Source organism: Haliotis rufescens, unplaced genomic scaffold (assembly GCF_023055435.1).
Source record: "Haliotis rufescens isolate VD_foot unplaced genomic scaffold, xgHalRufe1.0.p SCAF_4, whole genome shotgun sequence".
NCBI lineage: Eukaryota > Metazoa > Mollusca > Gastropoda > Lepetellida > Haliotidae > Haliotis > Haliotis rufescens.
Genome location: NW_025964112.1, coordinates 9122204 through 9135001, shown reverse-complemented (window position 1 = coordinate 9135001; position 12798 = coordinate 9122204). Strand labels below are relative to the sequence as shown.

The window sequence follows — 12798 nt, the reverse complement described above, 5'->3', positions numbered from 1 at the left end:
GTTACCGACGTCATCTTCTGCATCAGTAAGAGTGAGTATAGCGGGAAGATATAAGGTATCTGAGATCTCGATGAGCAGGCACGAAGTGAGGATAGCTGCTTTCCTCCTTTTCATGATCTAAGACGGTGTTCGTGATGAGATGATCAGTAGGAGGAGGATGAACTGGAGATCAACTATAGCCCGCAGCCAAACGATAATCTGAGTAACCAGGCAGGTCGAGTGGAATCAGGTTGTAGAGCGGTCACTGGCCACGACAGTCACAACATTGTACACACTGGACGGAGCATGTCGTTCTCCCCATGCAGGATGTCCCAGTCCATGAAACAAAGGCGCCCCCAAAAAACAACAACAAAAAATAAAACCAAACAAACATAATCTCTAGGTCCTAGAAACACGTCCAAACAATGTTTGTTTTAGAAGCTGGAAACATGGTTCAAGCACATTTCCACACAGGATTGAGGAAGACCAAGAAATGCATTTCCAATTCTAATTGGATCAGTACCCTGGACCCTTTCTCCACCGTAGCCCCACTTCTCTTATCACTAACTTCTCTCACAATTTCTTGAAATCAACAACCACTCAAACTACCTCTTCTGAACACGAGTTTAGCTTAGATGTACTTTCAAAATGACCCATCTCCAAGTGAACTCTCAATGTATTTTGACAAATCACAGGACAGTTATAAATGGTTTTATAGCATCGTGACATTTAAGCCAGCCTCAACATGAAGCTATTATGGCAAGTAGGTCCAGGGTATATATCATAATAGAATGGAATGATAAACTAGATAATTAAGGGTGTCATCTTGTTTGGAAATCTTAATGTTTAAATGAAGTCTTGTAATACTGGTCTAACTTCAAGATAAGCACCTCAAATGTCAGCAATTTCAAATCCATATTTGCCATGATCATACAATTCAGTGATTGTTTTCTACTGAACTTTCGCAGACCGCAGTCTGCACCCTTACTGTGCGCAGTCCTCAGAGGAGTGGCTCAGTTGGAATGTTGGCAAGAGGCGGGCGTCAGAGGTATACTTGCTTATTTTGTGAATCCATTACGTCGAAGTGTCATAAAATCTGTGAATTGAGCACAAAATGTTGAAAGTCTCAACAGCCTGGACATAATTTGTAATGTGGTGAAAGTACATTGATAAACATTGTAAGATTATGAATATATATCTTGTCACTATAATCAAATGATTATGTCTATGTGAACAGTGTATTTGTTATTACATTAAGTAATACGTTACCACTGTTATACCGAGGCTGTTGTCTCCCAAAACTGCTGCTATAGCGAAATCTACCACAGAGATCTCAATTACCTCATGCAGCACGTGCGTAGCCACCTAGCTGCCATGTGACACCCTTCACTCTTGTCTCCTTCGTCTGCTTAGCAAGACGTGTTTTCTCCTGCTGAAGCGTTCCTTGAAGATTTGGTGATATTTATTATAGTTTATTCTCTAATAAACTGTGCTTTTATGGGGCGTTGCGGTAGCTACGCTTGGTTATAATTTTCCCGCCCTTTTTTCTATATACTTGCGGGGTTCGCGTATGCACGTTGTGTTTTACGTTTCCCCTGTTCTTGTATGTGTTGGGGGTTAACATAACTTATTTCTTTAATAAAAGTTATATGTGTATGTTATACGTTCACATTGCTCGTTTATTTTCTTGTGAAAATGCTCGTTTGTGAATCGTTGTGGTGCGTGCGTTGTAACCATGTTTTGTTCTTTGTTTATAGCAAACAATCAATGTCTGACATGGATATGTCCCCAGTATCCACCCCCTCTACCCTTGCTCCTCAGAGTTGTGGGGTGTGCAGAAAGTTTTTGTCCTCCCGGGATCCCCACGATCGTTGCCCGCGGTGCAGGGTTCCTTGCGGGGACACCCGGTGTACCCTGTGCGAAGGTCTGGGGCCTGCGGAGTTTGAGCGGTACCGGCTGTACGTACAGTCCGTCTCCACCCCTGTGGTGGCCGGTTCGTCCGGTCGGGGTCCCCGTGTGGGTACCACCTCCTCGGCTGCGGCGGATCCCCTTGCAGCCCTCGGGCTGTCTGGGGATTCCGTCGCCGCATTATTGTCGAAACTTGTGGACTCCAAGCTGGCGGCCTTATCGCAAGATAGGCCGCTGGCTGTTCCGTCCCCGGCCTCTTCGGTGGCCGCGGGTTCGGATGCGGGGTCCACCGGTACGGCGGCGGCTGCCGTGGTTACCAGTCCTTCCCCCGAACCGTTGCTTCTGCTATCGGTTAAGGACCGCGTTGCCATGGTGTATGACCTCTTCGAGGACATGCCAAAGCCCCTGCCGATACCGCGGGGAATCCACGGTTCCGTGGGTTCCTCCGAGGTATACGACGAGACGTCCGACAAGGCTTTCCCGGCATCAACCTTGCTGCGCGGGATTAAGCCTTCTTTGGAGAAGGCCTTCACGGCTGCCTCCTGTCGGGGTCTCCCGTTACCTCCCCCGTCGTGGAGAAAAGGGTCTTTCCCAGTACATGACCTTGCCTTTCCCGAGGCTGGTCCTTCTGCGGAAGCCCATGTGGAGCGTTTGGGGGTCCGTGCCCCACCGGTTGCCACGGTACCACAAGGTACCTTGCAACAGCTGGACACCCTCGCTCGACACTCCATGCTGGCAATGTCTCACGGAGACACATACCTGGCTGCAGCGGCCAGTCTGGTCGAAGGTTCTCCCACGGACCGAGACCAGCGCATTTACAACTGCTTGCTCGGTTTGAATGCTTCCCTGGAGTACGTTGCCGGGGCTTCGGCCTTTGTTTCCGGCACGTGCCATTTTCTTCGGCGCCAGTTGATCTGGTTGCTTCAGGGTTGGACGCTGCTAATCAGGAGGTGCTCCTTTCGCAGCCTTGGTCTGCTCAGACCCTGTTTAATAACAAGATCCCTGGGGTTCTGAAGGAACAACAGGCCGCTGTGTCTGCCGAGGCCTCTCGGCACACACTGGATCTTGTGGGGTCCTTGCATAGGCGCCTGGGTGCCACTCCGAAGCGGAGCGCGCCCCAGGATGCTGCGTCCGGCAGGCCTAAGGGGTCGGGTCCTTCTTCCTCCGGGAAGAAGCCCCGCTCTGAGGGCTCCGGTAAGGGTTCTCAGCAGCCCTTTCGCGGGAAGAAGGGGAACTGGGGGAAGCCCAAGTCGTCTAAGGACGGCAAGGGCCCCTCCAGGAGACTCTCATTGGAGGGGTTCGTATGCCGACAGTGCCAACTTCGGTTGGCCCGTAGGCGAACCCGAGTCACTTGGCCCTGGACAGTTGCGCCTGCCGCAGCCCGTCCGGCCCCCCTCTCTTTCCCGAGTGGGAGCCAGACTCCAGACTTACTGGGAGAATTGGGAACATGTGTTCGACGACCCGTGGGTGGTCAACACGATTCGATACGGCTATCGGCTAGATCTCAAAGCGAATCCGCCGCTCACCGTTGCCCCGTCGGCAGGTTTCTATTCGGAAACCGATCTTCCCTTCCTCGCCGATGCCATCGGCAGGTTGGTGGAGAAGAGGGCAGTTCGGGAGTTAGCTCTACCAGAAATAACACCGGGGTTTTACTCCAGGATATTTCTCGTTCCCAAGAAGGACAGTGCCGAACTCAGAATGATTCACAACTTGAAATCGTTCAACGAGTTCTACCTTCAGAATGTTGAGCTTGACGGACCTGAAAGCACTGAACATGCCGGCCGACTGGCTAGCTTCGATCGACCTGAAGGATGCTTATCTGCATGTTCCGATTCACTCGGATCATCACAAGTATCTCAGGTTTGTCTTTCAAGGCAGGCACTACGAGTGGGTTGTACTCCCATTCGGTCTTTCAACCGCTCCCTGGCTGTTCACCCGGTTAACCACCCCCATAGTGGGGTTCCTCCACCGGAGGGGTGTCCGGTACTTCGCGTACCTGGACGACTCACTAGTAGCAAATCGAATGACGGACACCCTGTCACGCCATCTCGTTTTCGCACGTCGGCTCTTGGAGCAATTGGGGTGGATTGTCAATCTCCCCAAGAGCGAGTTAACCCCTTCTCAGAACTTGCAGTTCATCGGAGGTCGGTTCAACACGGTGTCCCATCGCCTCTTTGTCCCCCCAGACCGGTGGCACAAAATTCAGGCGATGATTGCCAAAGTCTTAGCAGTGCAACAGACTGTTCACTTTTGGGAACAGCTGTTAGGGCTACTTGTATCAGCCCAGGACTGCACCGAACGGGGTCGTCTCCAACTCCGCCCGCTGCAACCGCATCTGGAGTGGTGGACGCTCCCTTACAATGTCTTATCAGGAGTCTCTATGCGGCCCTACCGGGCCACGTTGAACCTGTATACAGACGCCTCTCTAGTGGGCTGGGGCGCCCATCTAGAGGGGGAGGTGAGCTCGGGGCTGTGGTGTGGTGTGGTGCTCATGCTGGCGACCGACAACACGACGGTAGTGTCCTATGTGAACAAACTGGGGGGAACCCACAGTCACTCGCTACTCGATCTCACGTTCGAGTTTTACGCTCTGGTGGACAGTGTCCCATGCCAGGTACGCGCCCGTCACATCCCAGGTGTGCGGAACATACTGGCCGACGCTCTATCTAGGCCTCGGGATCCGAGCCCCACAGAGTGGATGCTGAACCCAGTAGTGTTTCAGTGGCTGTGCGAACGTTTGGGTCGTCCGATGGTCGACCTGTTCGCAACACGGTTCAACACTCAACTCCCGTTGTTTGTATCACCAGTCCCGGACCCGAGGGCCATCGATCACGATGCTCTCGCGTTAGACTGGACGGGCTTGGATGCTTATGCTTACCCGCCGACAGCGTTGATACCACACATTCTAAGCCGGCTTCGAGGAGTTCGCTGTCGAATGTTACTGATCGCGCCCATGTGGCCGAACAGATCGTGGTACCCCGACTTGCTGACCCAGGTCACGCAGTCGCCACTCCCACTGCCTGTGAGACCGGATCTCTTGATCCCCCCTCACACCTGTCAGCTTCATCCAAACGCAGGGCAGTTCAATCTGCACGCGTGGATGTTGTCACCGAGCGTCTGAGGAGTAAAGGTTTTTCTCGCCGGGCGTCTCGGGCATACGTTAGTATGCATCGTGATTCTACCCAGAAGGTGTATAATGCACGTTGGGTTATTTTCACGAAGTGGTGTTGTAAACATCACATTCATTCGCCAGATAAGGTATCTGTGCAGGATATTGCTCGTTTCATGTCTCACTTGCGAGAGACCCGGAAACTCTCCGGGGGTTCCATTGCCAACTATGTCTCGTCCGTTGCTATGGGTACCAGTCTCTCCAAAGAGCCGGTGATATTGGGTATTATCAAGGGTTTCAAACAGCACGATCTTAAGAAGGGCCGCCTTCGGGCACCGGCCTGGGATCTTTCCCTAGTGTTGCAATCACTTACGGAAGCTCCGTATGAACCCTTGCATAGTGCTTCGTTCCGGCATGTGACTTGGAAAACAGCATTTCTCCTCTCCTTTGCCACGGCGGCACGTGTATCCGAAATTCATGCACTCGATGTCGCCAAGGTACGATTCGATAGGGGTGACGAAGGAGCGGTCCGCCTGGGCCTGCTCATGGGCTTCGTCGCCAAGAATCAGAGAGTTGGGGCAAACGGAGAGAGAATTCACTGTAAGATCCCTCAAAGAAATCTTACATCCTGCTGATACTGAGGACAGAGCGCTGTGTCCGGTTAGGGCCCTTAAGTATTATCTTAAGGCTTCGAATGAACGTAGACAAGGGCGTGACCGTCTGTTCATATCGTGTAACCCTAATCGCACGGTTGACATAACTCGCAACTCGATTGCGTTGTGGCTTCGTTCTGTCATCAATCTGGCGTACCGGTCTCGGGGGTTACCGGTAGCGGGGTCAAACCCGCACGAGATCAGGGCGCTAGCGGCAACATTTGCCCTACACTCGAATATCTCTGTTCACAGAATATTACGAGGTTGTTACTGGCGTTCTGACTCGGTTTTTGCCAATCATTACCTCAGAAAGGTTTCTGATGAAGACGTGGAGGGGGTGCACCGTCTTGGGCCGCTGATCGCGGCACAAGCGGTCATCTAGGGGGTGTGTCCAGCGCAATTCCAAACTCCGCAGTCGTCAGTCCTTGCACGGTGGTCAATCTGGGTCGTTTCCAATGTTCCCACGCCGTGGGTACAGGAGTGGGGGTCCTGCAAACCAGCGCACTCACACCACAGGTGAGGCGGCTTTTTGTGTGTTTTGTCCTTATTTGTATTTTGACAATTATGCATTTAATTGTCTGTCGTGTATTCCAACCTTGCGATACATGCTTACGAATACTGGAATTAGGTCACGCGCCTAATGCATACTTTAAGTAGGCTTGCTCTGGGATATACGGTCTGAAGGAAATTAATTTCCCTCTTTTCGACTGTTTAACCTGATCTAAGATTTAGCTCACGCGGATACAGTGTTCTCATCCGCTGCGGCGATGAAATACCTATCCAGTGGGGCCGTTTGGAGTCACCAATCGTTTTGGCATTGACGAATGAGCCTTCGGGCGCTTGACAGTGCTTTGGTATTACTATAGGGTAACGCCTAGCTAGGTGCATGCGCATCGAGTGCTTCCGCCTTGGTGTTTACTTCCGCTGGTCGGAAGGAACGCTAGCAGTCAGGATTCGGGTTGTAGGTGCTCCCCACCGCCTACTGTGGTAGTCAGCCTCGGTATAACAGTGGTAACGTATTACTTAATGTAATTTGTAGAATTTTCCTATTCGGAATATTCTATAAGTAATACGTTACCACTGGGCTGCTGTCCGCCCGTCCGTCCCCCGAGCACTTGCTCTCGCAGGAGACAAGAGTGAAGGGTGTCACATGGCAGCTAGGTGGCTACGCACGTGCTGCATGAGGTAATTGAGATCTCTGTGGTAGATTTCGCTATAGCAGCAGTTGTGGGAGACAACAGCCTCGGTATAACAGTGGTAACGTATTACTTATAGAATATTCCGAATAGGAAAATTCTACAATTTTCTGTTTTTATGTAAAATAAATATTGATGGTTTTATCCAAACTTTAACAAATATGACGTGATGTTGCTTTGTGTTTCAAGTGGCAGAGGGCTGCATCTGTCAGGACCTTCATTTTGGACCATCTAAAGGAGGAGAGTTCCTTCAAAGGGGAACAACTCTGGACCACAAAACAGATCATGACTTGGTGTCGTCTTCATGCCTTCAGCCCTCACCATCTAGGTACCTTTGTTTCGAAAATTATGATGTCCCGCACCACAATATGGCTGGATTATTACTAAAATGGATAAACCCTCTGTCAGTTTCCTGAAAGAGATTACCTACCAGGACAGCAATTTATCTGGACCTGCTCAGAGGCCAATATTTGGGCCCCAAGTCTGAAGCAGTGTCAGAAGAAAATCCCAAATTGAAATAAGTAAATTGCCAAGTTCAAGCAGCCACACACACGTGCATGTGTAAGTGCAATAATCTTGGACACGACGTTCAACCCTATTTCATCTCACCCCACTTATGGCATGTATGGTATGTTCATTGTAAGTGTAGGGTGGTCGGGTAGCCGGCTTCGATACCTGACGTGGGTACAATGTGTGAAGCCAATTTCTGGTGTCCCCCGCCGTGATATTGCTGGAATAGTGCTAAAAGTGCCGTAAAACCATAATCACTCATTTTAAGTGTAGTTGATATCAATACATTTTGGTCGATTATTATTTGTGACAAAGTGTATAATTGCAGCCTTCCTCTTTACATACACACAGATAACATGAAGTATTAACAAACATTCTTGATGGTAGAAAAACACAACTTTTTTCAGAAAATACAGGACAAGTAGACGGTGTCCCAAATACGTCGGTGTCTGAGTCGATGTCACAAAAACATACCCCCGAGACCCCGGCCACACAGCCACTGACCAGCCTGTCTGACCATGAGCCGTACCTTGACAAGGTGGACATGCTGCTGGAACAGGTGGCACCCTCTGACGACAGTGAAGAAAGTGACCTTGACATTGTGTCTGTTGGTAAGCTAAATATCATCCGGGAATTAGGAATGTTTTCTCCCATACAACTCCTTGTTGGGATTGTGGAGCTAAAAGTTTGGTTTGACCTGAAATGATACAAATTTGCAATGGAGCCTTCTAAATTTTAATTTTGTTTGATAAGGAATTTGCATGACATTACTAGTTTTAAGATAACAGAACTCACTCATCATTTGTACACCTACTGAATAAAGTCAGTAAGAGGATTACGACAAGTCAACTGAAGGGACCAGAAAAATAATATTTTGGGGTTAAGTTAGGGTGGGAGGGCTTACAGTACATCAGATTGTGTGACATGTGGATTGTGCTCAGGACTCAATTGTTTGATTACTTACAGCAGAGCTCCAGATAAGCTGCGTATCTGCGTAAAATACGCATCTGAAATGCAGAAATACGCAGTAAAATAAAATCCAAGCGTATCAAATACGCAACAAACATTACAGATACCCTACGAAAATAAAACTTGTGCGCATCATCAAAATATTGTGAAGTAACCCTGAGTATTCGATTAGCAAATCAGCAACTTATTTTGAAATTATAAACAGGCATTCTGTCAGCCTTGCCAAACTACACGATGACAGTTACATCATGATCATTTGCCATAACACTTTCTTGTGGAAGTATCGTGGTATTTTTGAGTCCTATAAAGCTCTCGATCTCACACGACACCAGTTTGCAGGGACTAGATGAATAGTGTTTTTAAATATTTAACTTAAATACCCATATGTGTAAAAACTAGTGGGTAACAGAAATTTGAATACCCAGATAGAATTACTGATACCCAATGATTTTAAAATGCATGGGTAAAATACCCACAACACCAAAAGCTTATCTGGAGCTCTGTTACAGCTTATGCAGATATGGTAATCATGGAATGTCGTTATTAATATTGCTAGAAGGTTTACGGCATAAAACATAGTTCACTGTGGCCACAACATATGTCAGTCTGAGGATAAAGTGATTCTTTCACTGCTAAAGATGCAAAGCAGACTAAAATAGAAGCTACTGACTTGGCGACAAGCTGGTCAAGACATGGCAGTGTATGAGGTTTGGATGGCAATCTGTAAGTTAAGGCACAGACACTTTGAGCTTACAAATGCTGTATGAGTAGTTTGAATGTTCAAATATTTGCTTCCAAATCATCAACAGATCTTATCACAGCTTTTTCACTTTTCTGGGCCATTCATTAGTATGATTAAGAAGCTGTTGATCTTGTCAGTCAGCTTGGTCAGGATGGTTTGTTCCACATATCCCTGCCTTGTTTATGTAGTTTGATGTTCTGGTGTGAGCACATTGAATTTATCCTAAAAATGCCCATCATTTCCTTCACTGAACCATGTCATTATTTTGTCAAGATCTGCCAAGGGTGAAATTAAAAGAAGAACCTCCTGTTGAACGTGAGAGTCACCATGGCAACAGTGAGGTCATTCCCCCGAGTGATGAAGCTGTGTTTGTACAAGATATTGCTCAACAGGTAGTGTATACTCTTCATGTTGTAGTGCAGTGTTTCCACTGAGCAGAGATGCCATTACGCTTTTGGCGTAATAATTATGCTTTTGAGCCTAAAACTATGCTTTTATGTTTATCCCCCTCAAATTACGATTTTTGACATTTTATTCACAAATTATTTACATGTATAAAATATCATGGAGAGCACATTTTTAATGCACTGATCACGGGAACCATTCTACTTGGAGCTAATTGCCAATCTTTCTTAGGAACTCGAAAAACCACATTGTCTTTCTGCAAAACAGTTAATATTGTCACATGATCAATCGTATGAATGTGTGGAGCTTTGACCACGTGTTTCGGCATGAATGCAATGTTTTCGAAGTCATTTTTTGTCGCCTCGCTAAAATAACAGGTCTGGGGAGCTTGGCCCCACACAACAGCTTGAATTAAATGCTTTTGGATGTGATTTATGATCTATTGTTACCAAAGTTATTCAAAACACAACATGTTTGTTTGAAATGTGGCCCTGAAGTATGTTGATGATGGGGTTGTTGCATACCGTTATTGAACTTCTATTTTCGAGTACCTTTTCGATGTTGATCACCGTTTTGTTCGGATGTTTGGATTGGTATTCAGGTTATGTCATATTTAACAATACAGATGCAAGCAGAGTCTTTTTGCTGCTTATTTTGAGCTTTGTCAACCCTTTTTAAAATAGCAGGTCTTGTGTGTGCCGCTATACTACAAGTGTCAATGCATGTATAGCCATGCTTCATGTAGGTATAGGCCCAATGAAAATGTCGAAGCAAAAACCAGCATCACAGCATGGTATTCTTAGCATTACTCACATGAAATTACGCTTTTTTACCCCACTGATTACTCCACAGCTTCAAAAAGGGTTGGCATCTCTGCTCTGAGGTATAAAAAAACTAGATGGTTTCTATGGTGAAACCAACAGTTGCGTACTGACGATGAATCCCAGATTCTCCTTGCCTCAGGTTCTCCTGTGGTGATTCCGATTAAGAATAGGTTCAAGCAGCTCATGCTGGTTGTAAGAGAGAACTTATTGGATTGGGTGGTCAGACTGTGTGACTTGGTTGATTGCATGTCATTGTACCCTCATGACATGGCTTGTTGCTCATAATATCAATCACTGGATTGTGGGGGTCTATCAACATACAGCTGCAATGTTGCTCAGTGTCGCATTCAACAATGCATGCACAGCACGCATTATGGCGGTTTTACTGTTATCCCGAGACATAGATGCATATGCACGCATGCATGCATGACGCACGCACACCAACATTCACATACACAGATTGTCGATGAATACATCCCAAACAGACACACACATGCATAATATGTTTTACATAATCAGGTTAATGTAATTTACTTAAGAATTTATTTGAATAATTGTTTGTTTTTATGGAGTTATAAACATAAAAACCAGGGCATCTTTGCACAAAGCGATCTTAGCGCTGTGACTATCATAAGCCTATGTAAAAGTATGGGAGTTACAATCTCCTTAGCTAAGATAGCTTTGTGCAACGGGGCCAAGTGGGCATGTTTGTAACTCCATAACGCAAAAACATATTGAAGTCAATTCTTATAAGTAAATTTGTCAACAATAATAACTTCACAAACTTCTCATTTAACCATTAACCCAAACAAACAATATGAAATCAGTGAATTTTTTACTTATCCTGCATTACTCCTTAATGCATTCACTGCTTACTTACGACAACTAGAAGGACAGCGCTGCGAAGGTCCTGGGTGAAGAAATAAAGTTGTTGTTCTCAAGTCCCAATCAGTGGCCTTCCGTCGCTGTCCTGTGACCTTGATGACACCTAAGGTCATCTTCACATCACTGCTTGTCGCAGCACAGCTAGGACGTGTCCAAGCGGAGCTCTCCTTTTGGATTAATTTTAGACCTTCAGTTTGTCTACAATCTTAAAAATTGATCTGCGATGGGTGATGTATTCTTTTCATATTACTTTCACCATGTTGTGTAGTTTTATGTGAATTAATTAGGCGTGAAAAGACTCTTGTCTTTTTTCCCGCCAAAATATTGTTGTTCGCCGCCATTTTGAATTGTGTTACAATCGTTTGCCTGCCATGGTAGTCTTATTGTTTACAATTCTAAGCTACGTATGTATAACATATTCTTATGTTCTTAAATATTACTAGCTTTGGCGTAACAGTGAGTTGTGTATACTAAAATTATTGTATACTTTTTCAACTCATTAAAAATATGGTTGCCGATAGATTAATATCAAATCTACGGCTTTCTTCCAGTCCCGCTTCATCAACAATTCTTTTATTGCGTACCTATGTTTATGCGATTAAATAGTTTTTTGTTGGTATTTTTGGTTTTACATTGAGTTGCGTATATGAACTATTGTATACTCTTGCAACTCGTAGTTTTTGCCGATAGATTATTGTTCAATTCTATGGCATTCTTCCAGTACCGCCTCATCAACAATGGCGTAATTGTGTTTGTTTTAAACATATTTTATTGACATATATGGTCAACGGGATTGGGCAAAAGTTATCCAACTTAGGTGGCCCTTTCCCTACTTTATATGTACAGACATTGATTATCCATATATATATACATATTGATTATACATTATACATATATATATGTAATTGTGTAACTTATGATTGAGCGTGGTATTAATTGTCGTGGGAAAAATCTTACAAAGATTATCATCCACATTGGTTGGTTTGCGCGCAAATGTGCTCTCCAAACCCTAAATGAAAATATAAATACCCTTGGTTTACATTGGGTTGCGCATACAAAAATATTATATATCCTTGCAACTCATAAATTTGCCTATAGATTAGTGTTCAAATTCTTCGGCACTCTTCCAGTATTATCTCATCAACAAGGGTTTCATTGCGTAACATACCTTTGAGCATTTTACTAATTGTCGTGGAAAAAACCTTACAAGATTATCATCCACGATTGGTTGGTTTGCGCGCGGATGTGCTTTCCAATCTCTAAATGTAAATAGCCTTAGTTTACATTGAATTGCGTATATAAAAATATTGTATACCCTTGCAATTCGTATTTTTGCCGATAGATTACTGTTCAATTCTACGGCATTCTTCCAGTACCATTTCTTCAATGGTTTAATTGCGTAACATAATTATGTTTGCTCGGTGTACATATTGTCGTGGAATAATCGCCCAAAGCTCTTTATCCATGGTCATAGGCATGCACGTAGATGTGCTCGCCAAAATTCAAAATGTAATTTTTATGTAAATCTCTAATCCAACGAGTTTACTATATAAAAGCAGATTACTCACAATCATTTTGCAGTTATTCCGTCGTGAGACGAGAGGAATGTCACTATCGC

The 12798-nt window shown here is 45.5% G+C and overlaps 1 protein-coding gene across 2 annotated transcripts in view; it reads left to right on the top strand.

The window, feature by feature from the left end:
* The window catches only part of LOC124135823 (YEATS domain-containing protein 2-like), a 40474-nt gene that overhangs the window by 20432 nt on the left and 7244 nt on the right, over positions 1-12798 (top strand). For both annotated transcript variants that reach the window (XM_046501429.2, XM_046501427.2), the window contains 4 exons: positions 948-1027; positions 7035-7173; positions 7763-7966; positions 9340-9458. In XM_046501429.2, the coding sequence (XP_046357385.2) occupies positions 948-1027; positions 7035-7173; positions 7763-7966; positions 9340-9458 (542 nt within the window). The remainder of the gene's footprint in view (positions 1-947; positions 1028-7034; positions 7174-7762; positions 7967-9339; positions 9459-12798) is intronic.